The sequence below is a fragment of the Symphodus melops genome (assembly GCF_947650265.1).
Source record: "Symphodus melops genome assembly, chromosome: 10".
Classification (NCBI taxonomy): domain Eukaryota; kingdom Metazoa; phylum Chordata; class Actinopteri; order Labriformes; family Labridae; genus Symphodus; species Symphodus melops.
This window is the reverse complement of record NC_136700.1, coordinates 9,978,176-9,993,365: the sequence shown is the minus strand read 5'-3', so window position 1 is coordinate 9,993,365 and position 15,190 is coordinate 9,978,176. Positions and strand designations below refer to the sequence as shown.

Here is a 15,190-nt window from a genome sequence, read left to right as displayed (position 1 = left end):
CGCCTGAAGGCAGCACCACTGTGAAGTCAGGCACCAGCACAGAGTCGCAGGCAGTGTGGCAGCTGGGAATGTGAGCGCCTGCACACAGACCGCTATTTCAGGACTGGGAGCACGGTAGCAGGGCTGGCCGAGGAAGATAGGCTCTGCCTTCTCCTCCACTCCAGCCAACAACAACACACTGGCTTCATTTGGCGGGGGGGGACCTTTGGTTTCTGTCCGGGGAGTCGGTGTGTTCTCAGACCGCATCAGATGGTCAACGCACGGCTGTGACTCACTGCGGGTCTGCATGTTAGAGGGGACCTTCCTGGACCACCAAACCGTGTTGTTCCCCAGCTGCCTGTCTCTGCACGTACACTACGCGAACACCTTACCTCCTGCCTGCCTGCTGCTGAGTCCAGCGTTGCAGTGAGGTGACACCGTTCAGTCAGCGTAGTATTGTATGTCTCTCGGTGTGTTTAGATGTTCCTCTTTCACTGCTGCCAAGCCTGCGACGCCACCAACGATGGACTGAAATCAGCGGCGGTGGCCAGCGACATACAACAACCTGCTGTGATTTCCTGCATGTAAAAATAAATACATGATAGAGGATACAATGACCCTGCTGTCTCTGTTAGGAAGGATCATGCGTTATTTTCTACTTCGACCGGAGACCTTGTTTCTGCTGTGCATCAGCCTGGCTCTGTGGAGTTACTTCTTCCACACGGACGAAGTGAAGACCATCGTCAAGTCGAGCCGGGATGCGGTCAAGATGGTCAAGGGGAAAGTGGCGGAGATGATGCAGAACGAACGCTTCGGCGGACTAGACGTCCTGGACGCACAGTTCTCCAAGACATGGGAGTTCAAAAGCAACAATGTGGCCGTGTACTCCGTCCAGGGCCGGAGAGAGCACATGGAGGACCGGTTCGAGGTGCTCACCGACCTCGTCAACAAGAGTCACCCATCTATATTTGGGATTTTTGACGGCCATGGAGGAGAGGTGAGTGTTTTTGGGGGGGAGAAAAATGAGAGGTGAGGTGCCTGCTTTAAGCACCCAGTCAAATAATTCAAAAATAAAATACAATAAACTAACATAATATAAAAAAAGGTTCCACTAAGCCTACTGGTAAAAGATGCAGACTTGTTCACATGTGATGGATGACTGGACCAAAACAATATCCTACACCACTGGGAAAGTGCTGGGCAGCTATTTTAAGTGCATCATCTACCAGAAACTATAGTCCAGGTCTGGGTATTGCACCGCACATGATCTCTCGGTAAAGCAAGTTACTTTTTACATAGCATGCACAAACAACTCTGATCATTTCTAAATGACACTTACTTAAACGTATGACTGTTGCTGTTATTATGCCATCACAGCATTCAGAGTTAAAGAAAAATAAGAAGGGTTTTGCAAAAGCTCTCATGTAGCACAGAAGCAATGACACATATTTCATTTTCTGTTATGGCCAAACATATTTGGCATAATCAGTAGTTAGTAAAGTTATTGGAACAACTTTATTAATAAGCAAACAGTGTGTGATTTAGCTTGTGAAGTAAAGGTAAAAATAGTGTCATAATACCAGCCCATTTTCAGTCCCAAGTAATCAGATACCATCACAACCATGGGCTTTCCAAAGAGACACACAAAGTACCCTCAAGCTTCTTTATGAGACAAACTTGTTTTTTGCCCTCACTAACTCCAATTGGAGCCCATCAGCTTTGCTTGGTAATTGAATTAAAAAATAAAAATGATTTGCAGTGTGCAGCCTCTTACAACAAAACTCGATTAACAGAGGTCTTTGTACTAGACCCTCTTTGAGAACGGAGTCGTACATCGTCCCATTCAGGTTTGAATTGAGTTAATTAAAAAAAATTAGTTGATAGCCTACTCCCTAAATATGCTATTTCTCGGGGTGGAAATTCGTAATCAGCTCATGTGTATTGAATATTTAAGCAGGAATGTAGAATTCCTGCCTGTGCTTTGGAGTCAATAATTCCTTCCTACAGCCCTGCACACACATTCGCCCACTCTTACTCTGTGGCAAGGCAACTGAATCTTTTCTATTTAAAGCTTTCAACTAAGACACAAAGTAATATAGCTCATGTTTTTTTTGTACCAAAAGAACATGTCTGGATAGGCCCCACTATAGCAAAACGCAGGAGGGTGAACTCAAATTTAGTGTGCTTCAGCGAGCTGAACTTGAATGGACGAGTGAAGCGGGTCATTAGATCACTGATTGGCTGCTTGCTGTCCACCCCCAGTTGCCCCCCCCCCCCCCCCCTTTCTCTTTGACAGATAAGAAATATCTTTTCTCGCCATCGTCTTCTGACACCAGAGCATGAGCACTGCTACTGTCAGGGCAGCAAGGGAACAGCTTAACAAAGCCACTCACAAAGAGAGCCTTAAAAAAGATGTGACTGGGACAAAGAGCATTGGAGATGACGCCACAGCTCTTGTGGGAAGATGAAAACGCTGATCTATCATGAAGTCGTCATAGCTTTCTTGAACACTGGCATTGTTTCTTAGCACAGCAACCATGACCTCAGCTGAATGCGACGGTCACACAGAACAAAAATACAAACTGTAAGTGACAGGGTATCCTGTTTCCCTCTGTCTTTGACCTTTTTTTCTTTCTTTATTAAGCTTTACATTAAACATACTTTTTCTTTTTTAATCAGACAGCTCTGACTATGAAGAGGGACCTCATGCTGTTATGAGCCTGACAGGCAGCAACCGTCTTCCCTCTTCCAGTTTAACTGCTGTGGTCTGATTGAGGCTGAATGATAACATGCTAAAAATAGGCCGGCAAAGGCATAGAGGATAGCTGTTCTTTTAGGGGAAATCAGATTTTAGTCCGCTGTGCTGACTGCTGCAGCTTTTGACCAAAAGTGGTCATTGGATTATTTTTTCCTGCGGCCTCCCCCCCCATGCTTCTTTCCTCTGTGGAGTTCCTCTCCGAGACATGGCTACCGAACCTGTCTGTCCTGTTACAGCTATACATATCACGATAGAACAAATGAATCATGAAAAGTATGTTTGTTTATGTTACTGACACTGAGTGAGAGAGCCTACATGGTGAGAGAGAGAGAGAACATAGAGAAGGCTCGCATATTTGCCCATGTAGGCGAGAGGCTGTCTTATCACTGCATGTCCATGGGCGAAAATTTGCTCTGTTGTCATTCCCACACTTCCTTTTGAAGTGTGGGATGGTTGCCAGACAGCGGCTTTCAGAAGCAACTTCCTCCGGTTAGTGAATCTACATTTCCTCTAGCAATGCATTGCATTAAGTGAAGCAGAGGAGGTGTGGGGCCAGAGGCAACACGAGGAATACAGGCCGTCTCAGCTGCCTCGTTAGCCAGTTGTCGTCCACTTTCATTTTGGGTCCCACTCACGTTCTATGCTCATCAAATCCACACACGCACAGTCTTTAAAGCAAAGTCAGTGCCCAGCTCCTAACACTCTACAATACATTATCTTTTGGGTTGGAGTGTGACAATCAATAGAGACCGATAATATCACAGCACCTGATGTTATCACTCTAATTAGTATTCACTGAAAAGGCATTCAAACCTGTGACATGGTGTAGGAGTGTTCAGAGACACACACAATGCATAGAAACTGTTAGAACTGTTGACAAATGTCTGTATTTTAAAAGTTGAAGATTGAATCAGCATTAGTAATGTGTCTGTAGCCAAGAGGCAATCAGCCTATCACAAAGGCCTGAAACATGGAGTCGGCGCTCCTTCTGTCCAAAGGTTGTTAAATCTGCTCCCTCTTTCTCTCTCTTTATTCAATGCTTACAAAAACAAAAACTTGACAACAGTAATTAGTGGCTTTAAAGCAAGTTGTGCGGTGTAATTATTTCTCCACGAAAAACAATTCAGCACCAAGCAGCTTCCTCTTTTTCTGGCAACCTCGGAGTTGCAAAGTTGCCTCTCACAGCTCATGACGGTTGTTACGTAAGCATCATTTTCAAAACCACATTATTTATTTTTGACCTTTCTGTTTGTGTACAGCTTAAACACACAAGTTCGAACATGTCAGTTACCTGCCAGTGGTTAAATGTTTTCACTTTCGAAAGAGACAGGCTCGCTATTTTCTTACAGTCTTTATGCTAAGTTAAGATACGCCAATATACACTTTAATTAGCATACTTGTTTTCTCACTGTTCATTAAGCTAAGTTAGCCTACAATGTAAACGGCAAAACTAAAACTTTGTAAGTCCTGCATTTTGGGAAGAAAGTTAAAGTTATATATGCTCAAAAATACATTTGAATGCTTTATGAAGATGGACACTGTTACTTTTCCAACATTTTACTCAAACCAATCAGTTCAAGACCAGGAGCATCGTCAGCCAGCGCTAAACAACATTAAGCTATCTCCCGCTCCTTTCCATATCTCTCTGCGCCACACATCGTCTCACACACACACAGTCCAAATTCAATTTTCAAAGTGTTAAAAATCAGTGTTCAATGTGTATATATCCATGGGCGGTCTCAGTCACATTAAATGTTTGCTCAGGGATGGATTTATCTGTTAAATGGAGATAGATTTCCTGCTGACATATGGGAATAACCTGCATGAAAGTGATAACCCTGGGCTCTCCATCTATATAACTGCAACATGAGCCATTTATTCCATACAGGCATGGAGAGAGTCAGCCGCACTCTGCTCCTCCCTGCCTCACTGTCAGGTTGTGGCTTCAGGCGCTGCACAATCACCTTAACTGTAGAGTACAGAGAAAACTAAGGCTGTTTAGCTTTGAATAGCAGGTGCTGCTTTATTTAATTTTTTTTCTCTGTCTGTTTTTACCACCCTTTTAGCTGCTTCTGTTGATTTTCTCACAGCTCTCTTTCATGCACTTTCAATCAGTTGTGTTTGTCTCTAAGTGGGCTTTGATAGCTATACTGTAACTGAGAAGGTGATGAGAGGTCAAGGTAGTAAAAAAAACAAGAAAAACAATACAACTACAGGAATCATCATTTCTTTATTTTAGCTTGACTGTAGTTTTGCTTTGCATCTAATCAGCTTCAGCCTTATACTGTAACTAGGGCCTGACCGATATGGGATTTTTTTTCAGGCCATAGATAGATATATTCATCATTTTTATCCCTCAAAAACTTTCATCAAACAGGCATGGAAAATAATCAAGACAAGAGGGAAGTAACTGCATGTAGAGTATAATAATGCTTGTTGTAATCCAGCTCGTACACTCGGCTTGTGACTGTCACTATAATACACTGAATCTCAAATGAAATAAGAGAATGAAATAAGCTTTTTGAATAGTAAACAAATCTAGTAATATTTGCAATGAAAATAGCTGTTACTGATAGTCACTTGATTAGCTAATATCGACCGATATTATCGGCTGGCCGATTAATTGATCGGGCTCGACTTCTAACTCGTCTCTTGAGAACTTTAAAGCTCACTGGACTTTTGAGCTGCTGAGGCTAAATGAGGCATTGCTGCAGCATAGTTCACTGACGTTACATCGCAAAGAAGAACTTTTTATAGCCAGAAAGACTGCGGTTTGAACTTAAGATTATTCAATGGGCTTATGTTCATGTGTGCGTGTGATGCTCACAGGGCATGGGGTGAGTTACATAGTGAAGATACTGAGCAGTTTCCTCCCAAGTCTGCTCTCCCTGAAGAGATGAAAGAAAGAGCCCGTATGTGACTAATTGCTCTGTTGGCATTACAGGATTAGGCAGAGAGAGCAAATGAAGTGTGTGTGTGTGTGTGTGTGTGTGTGTGTGTGTGTGTGTGTGTGTGTGTGTGTGTGTGTGTGTGTGTGTGTGTGTGTGTGTGTGTGTGTGTGTGTGTGTGTGTGTGTGTGTGTGTGTGTGTGTGTGTGTGTGTGTGTGTGTGTGTGTGTGTGTGTGTGTGTGTGTGTGTGTGTGTGTGTGTGTGTGTGTGTGTGTGTGTGTGTGTGTGTGTGTGTGTGTGTGTGTGTGTGTGTGTGTGTGTGTGTGTGTGTGTGTGTGTGTGTGTGTGTGTGTGTGTGTTCAAGCTTGCACAAGATGATGCTCACCTTCTCCTTCATTAAATGTTGAGGAGTCACATGGAGATCAGAGGAAGAGGCCGGACTTCCAGGGAGAGACGATGTTGCTGTGAGAGACTGAAGCAGCTGTACACTATTTCACGTGACGTCAACGCCCCGAGCTAGTTTGTATGACTTAATTAGAAATAATAAACAATAACATAATATAGAAGGAAGATTTTATGAATTGTTAAAGCAGCTTAATCAATATCTCAGAATCATATTGCATCCTGTGAATACTGAACTGGACCCATGAGCCAGCAGAAATATTTCACCTCAATGGCCCATCTCTCAAAGAATTATGGGGCTTTTTTTTTTATTATTTCACTGCTTTCAAATTGGCTCCTGTGGTTTGCTTTCAGCCCCAAAACTCAGCACATCCCACTTCTGGGCAGTTGTAGTAGTGGTAGTTGGATACCAGGTGTTACAACATGTGTAGCTAGCTAGTTCATCTAGCAAGAATGCAGAACAAACCAAATTTACTTTGAAATCCCTTCTTTGTTGAATTTTTTAACGAATAGGGACAAGAACTAGATCATGGGGAAATGTAGTTCAAGAGCCAATGTCCTGTTGTTTTTAGTTAAACAGCTGCACCTGATACTGCCTTCTTCCCATTGTGTTTCCAGATCAAATGATAAAGGACTGTATGGGTTATCATCTCACATCCTGTTATTATTAGTTGCAGTCACAGTTGATGTAAACTAGGCTGTGAAATGACTTCAGGTAGGCTACTTGTTGTCTGGACAATTTAGCCTACGTGTGTTACGATTTGCGGATGGGTTTCCATTTTTGACCTCTTAAAAAGTACTGTGTTGTGTTTCTTTTCGTACGATGTAATGCAGTACAGTAACATGTTACTTTGTAATGGCAGTGATCTCACTTACTTGAAATAGAACTAATACCGTACGCTGGTAGTTTGTGCACATAGGGGAGCGCTAAGCCGAAATCATCCCCGAGAGTCGACGGAGACCAAAACAGAGCTAAAAGACGGGTGTGTATCAGCCTAACAATCATTAACAATAACAACTCCAAATAAACGCTAATCATGCTTCATGCTTGTTGGAAGTGAAACGGCTTGTCATAAACCTTGTCTATGTCGGTTCTTAAGTTGATGAAATGTCAATGAACTGATTTTCCCGCCAAGTAATGACCTTATTATTGATTTAAGACATCTAGTACCTCTGCAAGGGCTGTTTCACTCAAACCCCTTCTTTTCTCTCCAAACCTTGACATGAATGTGACTGCACAGTGAACACAGAGACGCTCCTTTCACCACCAGGCTCAGGCTGCAGAGCTTTAGTCATACACTGAAGTGTCCTTGAGTTGAACTAAATTCCTGTCAGTGCAAGCAGTTTACTCTGCACACTGACTCAACAGGGCAACAGGGATGAATTAATCTAATGACGATCAGAAAGAAAAAAAAATTGCTCGTCACTAGCGCTCAAGTCTTTCTGTGCCCACTTCTGTCACTTGTGGCGAAAGCTGAGGCTCCATATTTCAGCTCTGGCTTGATGAAAATTGAAGTGGAAAGTTTAAAGCACACAGGAGGTCAGGTTCTGCTGGAAAATACTCGTGCTGCAGAGAAGAGATGGGAGAGCTGGAGGCTTCTACTGAAAAGTCTTCTGACCTTTTGGTAATTTTTCCCTGGTGGTGAAGTTTGTATTCCTCGCAGCGAGAGGACTGATGGGGAGCGACTGAGGAGTGTTGTCGAAGAGTATAAAACCAAAACAAGCATGAATGAAACTGTTGCCTTTTAAATGTTTAGCCCATGGAGTTAAAACATCTGTGATCTCATCTTTACATTGTCACCAAGTTTTCTATCAAATAAGCAGAGAGGTGCTTTACAATATCCACACGTTATTAGTCATATGTGTACTGTCTGAGAATATAAAACGCTCCTCACTTGAAATAAGAGCGTTTCGAAGATTCAAGACAACCTGCACTTCTTTGGTTTGATGTGTGTGTGTGTGTCTGTTCGACAGGTCTTTATGTGTGCTTGCCAACAGCATGTAGCACCAGATAAGAGTGCCTTCTTCAGCCTCAGTGTGCCGTCCTTCCCTTCTGTCAGTGACTGCTCAATAATTTAACACCCGCTCTGTCAAACACTTCTCCTCAAACTCCCAAGACTAAATATACATCTCCGAGCAGAAAGAAGCCACAAGGTCATTGTTCTCATCTCGCACACATCGCACCACATATCAGTGTGTTGAGTTTCGTTTGCGTGGTGCTCCTATGTTTTAAAGTTGTATGTGTGTGACGTTGGCACTTCGTGGTGTTTAGCCTCTCTTTGTGCAGCCCCGTTTTATTCAGCTCTCTCCCAGTGGGGTGACTTTGAGCTGACATGGCACTGAAGGGTGGGATTGGTAAGGGAGCTGTTGTGTTTGGTTACCAATCCCCCCCCCCCCCCTTTCCCCCCTCCCTTGTGTTACCCTCCCACCTGTTTTCCCTTTTCACCTATTCTCCCACACTACCTCCATCTCCTCCTCTCTCTTAGGGGGGGGGGCTGGCAGCGAATGAATGTGTCACAAAAAACTCCATCTCCGAGGCCACGTCAACCTGCTGTCCCCCCAATTACAGCATCTCCCTCATTACCCCGCTGTGCCCACACTTGCTGCTTGGCCACACGCCACCTCCAGTCACCCCCATGTCTGTGCACTACCCCATGTGATGTGTAAGCTATTTTAAATGCCAAGCATGCTGATTGTGTTGGAAGTGTAGGTTTAAAATCCAATTGAGGTTGCAAAACCAGCCTGGCTCTGAATGCACAATGCTTTCCTCCAGCACTGCTATATTTGTCCAAAGCAGTGCTATTAGATTGCAATGTCTTACAGGATGTTTGTTTGTTTGTTTTGGCATGTAGCTGATTAGCAGGCCTTAAATCTAATCACATGGCTGGAATTGACTGGTCTCATTTAAAGTTCCTTTTGCTCGTAGAATGCAGTTACGTAAAATGCTCAAATAAAGGAATGCTTGTTTTTGCTGTTGAACATCGTCTACAATTTAAATCCGACTAGAGGGGCCTTAGTCCGCACGCCAGCCGGAGCCAGCTCCACAATTGTTTGTTTGTCTGTCTGGATTGAGAAAATAGATGAGTCAGTTTGGACTTTGCTTGCTCGCTGTCTTGGCAAGTGAAGCACGGCGGCAGGAGAATGTTGGCTCGGAGGAGCTAGTAAGTCGCAGCTGTTCTGAGTTTGCAACATTGGTGAGATTGTGTGCGCAAAGAGACTGGCCTGTGATTTTCGTAACCCTCACAGTTGTGGCTCTTCCTGTCTTCACACTGGCCAGATGACACTTCTGGGTAGGGCAGGTGCATCCTGGTAAATACAGGCCTCCTGGTTGTGTGTTTTTTTCTTTTCTTCTACCGATGCTGCACATGCCCCAGTTGAGGTTTGGAGCTTTTCATCTGAGTATGCACGTTTCTATCGCAGAAATGTTTGTATGAAGATTTTAAAGTGAACTTTCCCGGAGCTGATCTGCTGCCCACATGTGCTTCACAGCCTCCCAGACACCACTCCATCCAGACACGAGGAATGCAGATAATATGAATGTTGGCTATTTGCACATGGTTTCTATTCTCTGTGAGCTACAAACCTTCAAATACACTCTGAGGCGAATTTACCCTGCTCCAGATTGCCTTTAATTTAAACTGTAAGGAAGGCTCACTGGGTGGGAGTAAGGATCTGATTCTAAAGCAGGCCATTTATTTGGGCTTGTGATTACAATAGTGCAACGCGCACGCTTGTGTACTCAGTCGCAGACATTATAGGTCTGACTCTTTTTTTTTCTTTCATCGTTTGCGTAGGTCTCGCTGGATGTGTGCCACACACACTGTTGATTGTGGCCCTTTTGAGATTTTTTGACTCTTTTTTTAGAGTTTTCTTTTCTCCCTGTTGTTTTTTCTTTGTGATGCGGCGGGGGCATGGCAACACTGGTTGAACCATCTGCTGCACAAGGGCTAGATAAAGTTCTTAGCCATAAAGTTCTTAGACATAAGGAAAAAGCTGATTTAGAGGGAAGACAACATGGAAGAAGGTGAAGACAGGTTGAAGCTCATATGTTAACCAGTGTAGAAGTAATAAACCAGTGAGATTTAAAGTTGAGGCGTATTTGGGTGTGTGTATATTAAATCCACAGTGACTACAGACCAAGACTATACACATGCTGCATTTATCCACATCCCAGTCAGGTATGGGATATTTACTGGCTGCCATTACACATGGCTCTGTTAACATGTAAGCTTGGTTTGGTCGGTGCTGGGAATCTCTTACATTGAACTTTGGATGAATTTGGGTTACAGGACAGTTCACAAGATGGAAGATTCAGAGATGTGTATCTTTGACCCTACGCCACGTGTACAAGACAAACATCTTGGCCCTAAACTGAAGACCATATATATATACTCTATTTCAGTAAATTCTTGTTAAAACGTTAATTTCTTCAGTAGCAGATCCTTTACAGTGGAACGGTAAGACAACATTGTGTGAGACACTCAGGCTTCACCCATGGATAATGTTCATTATTAATTAATTCTGCAAATGTCTACTAGTCATTGTCATGATTAATTGATTAACTGCTTGGCTGTGCAATGTCCTCAACGTATTTGAAAAATGTCAATATCGTTCCAAGGTTGAGTCATCACTCATAAACTTTGATTGATTGTATTCTACCAACAGTCTGAGTCCACCCCCAGCAATATTTTTTTTATTGAAAAGAAAAACTTCTAAACATTCGGAAAAAAAAAAGCTGAAATTTAGAGATGAATAAATAACTGAAGAGAAGATAATCCACTAATAAGCTTCTCAGCTCTATGGCAGCAAGGAGCAGTCTTGTCCTTCTCCATAGATGTTTTTCTATTCAGTCAGGTCACTTCGGTTATTGAAACAATTCTAAACTAAATGTGACTGTGATGATGCCCCAGTAGCACAGCAGACGTACTGTACATCCTCCATCACATCGAGGGTGTTTGTTCATGTTAAAATAGCTTTACATGCATTCGTACGCATGTTTGTTGGGGTCGTGGATTTGGTGATGGCTGGATGAGTGGATAGGAAGTTTAGAGGCAGATAAGCAGGGTTGGTAATTGATTAGTGTGGTGCAGAGGAAGCTTACGGTGATGTGAGCTAATGCTAACAGCTCAAGGCTCTTAGGCTGCCTGCTCTCTTCCTGAGAGCGTCTCTAAGCTGAGGCTAAAAGGAGTAGAAGAGACAGCGGGGCAGATTAGATTTACACTAATCCCACTAGGAGATTGGGACTATACGTTCTCTCGATGGATTCACTTTCTTTTTTTTTCCCATCGTCCCTCTCCCAAAATCCTATCTCTTTTTTCCCCCACTTAATTCCTCTTTACCTTCTTGTTGAACTTTTAGATATTTTTAGACACCAGCCCTCTGCATAGCGCTCACACATCCAGAACCTGCATGTATTTAGTCTCCTCAGAAGTCTGCATGTTGCCCTCTTGCTGACTTGATTTAATTAGCTTATCCAACAGCTGAAGCTGGCAGCTTTAGTTGCGCCGAAGAGTTGAGACGCTTTATTCAGGGTTAGTAAAGAGGGGAAATGGTGGCGTGGATGATAAGTGTCCTCGCGGTGCCAGGAGAAAACCGGACCACAGAAGTGGGAAAGACGTCCTGGATGGATGGTTAGCGATGACAAGATTTTCCAGGCTTGTTGTGCAGCAAAAAAAAAAGCACCATGTTTGTTTAAAATCCAAGCTTTAAGAGTCTGTGTGAAGCAAAAGGCTGACAGATAGAGGCTAAACATACAGTAACTGCACATCATGCTGTGAGATAGATTGTGTATGAAGTGAAGGTTTTTCATCTTTTGATCTTAAGCCTCTCAGACTAGAGGCCACGGCACCACGGGGCAGTCCACCCTCCCTCCCCCTGTGTTTTCCCACCTCGCTCCTCTGTTTTTCATCTTCTCTCTCTCTCTCTCTCTCTCTCTCTCTCTGTGCCTCTGTTGACCTTTTCACACAGAAACCATCTCTGTTTTCTCCCCTTACTCTTCATCCACCCTCCCCTCTCCCGCCTTACCTTCGTATCTCTCCTCCGCTTCTGATCCCTCTCTGATCTCTTCTGTCCTTTACAAATCAAAATGTGGTCATTCGACCTGAGGTCAGTGTTGTCAAGGGAGTGCAACTGGAGATATGCGATTGTTCTTTGGTGTGTGTGTGTGTGTGTGTGAGAAAATGGGGACATTGAAGGTCAATGCTTTTCAAATCTGATTGAACATTTTCACCATTTGATCCACATTACTGACTGTTCTTGGAGTGATAACATCTATAGTAAGCTTGTTGAAGTAGATATTTTCCTGTTTATGAGAGGTGCTTGGATTTTGCCTTAAAGAGTAAAATAAATCTTTTTCTGCTCTCCCCATTCCTTCTCTTCATGTCTTCTGACCTTTTGCTCTGTTACCTTATAGATCTCTTTCCACCTTATATTTCCCCTTCTCTCCCTCTGTCTTCCCTCCCACCTCCTCACCCCGATCCGCAGAGTCACCTTATCTCTCTGCAGTCTGTCTGACTTATTTATCACTGCTCTGAAATATTAAAGAGTCTACTGCTTCTGGTCCTGGGGGGAGTCCACAACTTTTACTTACAGCATGGCCATGTGCAAACACACACACACGCACACACGCACACGCACACGCACACACACACACAACGTAATTTATAAAGGCTTCTGGGGATGGCACACGCTCTGCGTACAGTGTGAAATTAGTGGCTAACTCCTGTTGCTTTATCTGGGTGGCTTCTGTTCTTAACAGTGACATCACAGCACTTAATATCAGTTTTTGTTACAAAACAAGAACTCCTGATTTTAACTTCGCCCCCCCCCCTCCCCCCAATTCGTAGATCGTAAAAAAAGTGACTTGTTCTACAATTTTCATTTTGACAGTTTTCGAGCAACATTTTCCAAAACTGCTCTCTTCACAAGTATGAGCTTCTTTCTTTCAGTTTCACATCAACATGACTTTATTAGATTATGAAATGAAATGCATAAGGTAAGGTATAATGGGGCGCCAGTTGATTGGTGGTTAGTTTGCGCACCTCATGTACAGAGGATGCATTCCTTAAAGCAGGCAGCCCACATTCTTGGCTACATGCCTCTCTCTCTCTCTCTCTCTCTCTCTCTCTCTCTCTCTCTCTCCATGATTTGTAACTCAATCCACTGTCCACCTCTATCTTTTATGATGAAACAAAAATCACAAAGCCTGGAGACCTGCAAGAGATGGGGGGCGGGGGGGGGGAGAGAAGAGTTCTGAAAATGTTGAACACAATGCTGAGTTGTCCTTTTTCTATTCTTAGCATGAAGCCTCTCGAGGGGGCATTCAATTCTAAGCCTGGAAATAGTGAACAGGCCAAAGTGGACTGAGTCTTCTCCATTATGGTCCTGCACCTGCTGTGGAAACTGGGCTGGCTTGGAGACCCGTGGCCTGACGCCTGCTAGCTCTGCCACTGCGCCTGCAGCCCTCCCTGGCACGATAACAAATGTACAATCTGTCAAGAGCGTGCAAACGGGATGGACAAAAAATGATCAGAGGCAGCTCAGAACGATTCCCTACGTGGGCAAGTTTATTCAGCATTTAAGCATTGATACAACTCATTAGCCAGAAACTAATGAAAGCGGAGTTACTGGACACTTTCCATAACGTATTAATTAAATGAAGCCTGAAATACACACACAGTGTAGTTTTGAGCAACATTGGGGATTATTTTGGAAAGTGGGCACAGGGTTTGGTTTTTGGCTGCACTTCCTGTCCTCATTATGTTGTATGGGAACTTGGCTGTACCCAAAATTAGAGCCCTCGTGGAGCATCATGTGTCACTTCATCATATGTCCCAATGCTTTTTTTTTTTTGTCACTTAAATCAGTTTGACCCAAAAGAATAATAAGTCTAACACATAAATGAGAGGAAAATAAACATCAGAATGGTCACAGTGCCAATGACTTAGCTTTGGTGCTTCCAGACAGTAAGAGGACTAATGTAAGACGGCATTTTGATCCTGGATCAGACTTTAATGTCCCAGAGACATCCGTTCCTCTGCTAGAGTGTGGGAAGGGAGGTCTTGGCCTCCCACACGTCTGTCACACAGACTGATGCGAAGCAGGATCTACCTCTTGCCTCTGTCCTTGAATCAGTCATGACTCACAAGCTGAAAGTAGCTGCTTCACTTTAGTTTACTCTTACTCACATCCCCTCGTCCCTTTTCTACTCTGTTGTTCCTGTATTCATGGCTTGCTCATGCGATGCCTTGTCCCCATACGCGCTGAAACATTGAAACTAATCAATGTTATGAAAAGGGTGTACTCCCACAGAGTGACACATCAACACACAAAAGCCTTCAATTTCCTCAGGATGCTTCATAAGCGATCACCTACGCACACTCTGTAATGTAAATACTGTTAAGATAATCATCATCCTTGTGCACAACTCACCACTGCACTATTATCTGATTTAGTCTCGTACATATTAGTCTTTAATTACCTGTTTATATTTTTAGTTCATATTTAATGTTCTTGTGTACAAAAAGAGCAGAGACTACCAAAGTTAAATTCCTTGTGTGTTAAAGATACCTGGCCAATAAAGCTTATTCTGATACTGATGAGCGTTGCAGCAGTGGATGGAGGAGATGAGTATTGAATTGTATGAATGTCTCAATGTTTATCAGCCAGCACAGTTTGGTGTGGCTATTTTCTCACACAAACAGGACTTGCTTTGATCACTGCGTGAAGGAAAGTGACATTTTTATGGCGAAGTTGGAGTGTGTATTCGTACTGTACATCTATAAAGGCTTTAGGAAGCTCTTCTATTTGTGTCTTCTTCTTCAGTGGTGCGTTTTTTTTTCTTTCTTTGCCGCTAATCAGACCGAGGAAAGAAGGCGGCAGTTTGTAATTAAAGTGATAAATGCAACATCTGTCTCCGGAGAGACTGCGAGAGAAAGAGGTTGAGGTTAAGAAATAGGAAGAGGATATGGATGGAAGCATTTGGTTTGGGGGGGGGGGGGGGAGTAATCCAGATGACACCAGCAGAGTAAAGCACAAAAATCAATTTATTCACGCATGCATCTTGTGCAAAACAGATCAGCAGAAAATCCAGACGTCACTCTGTTCCTTATTTATGGGTGCCCCAATTACAGGCCTGCTGCCTGCTGCTGCTCAACACTCTAT

General features: G+C 43.4%; 1 protein-coding gene across 1 annotated transcript in view; it reads left to right on the top strand.

Annotated features, from left to right (window-relative positions):
- Positions 1 to 15,190, top strand: part of ppm1lb (protein phosphatase, Mg2+/Mn2+ dependent, 1Lb) — a 43,459-nt gene continuing 28,269 nt past the window's right edge. Inside the window, exon 1 of the mRNA XM_079354337.1 lies at positions 1 to 976. Coding sequence (XP_079210463.1) covers positions 578 to 976 — 399 coding nt within the window. The 5' untranslated portion in view covers positions 1 to 577. The remainder of the gene's footprint in view (positions 977 to 15,190) is intronic.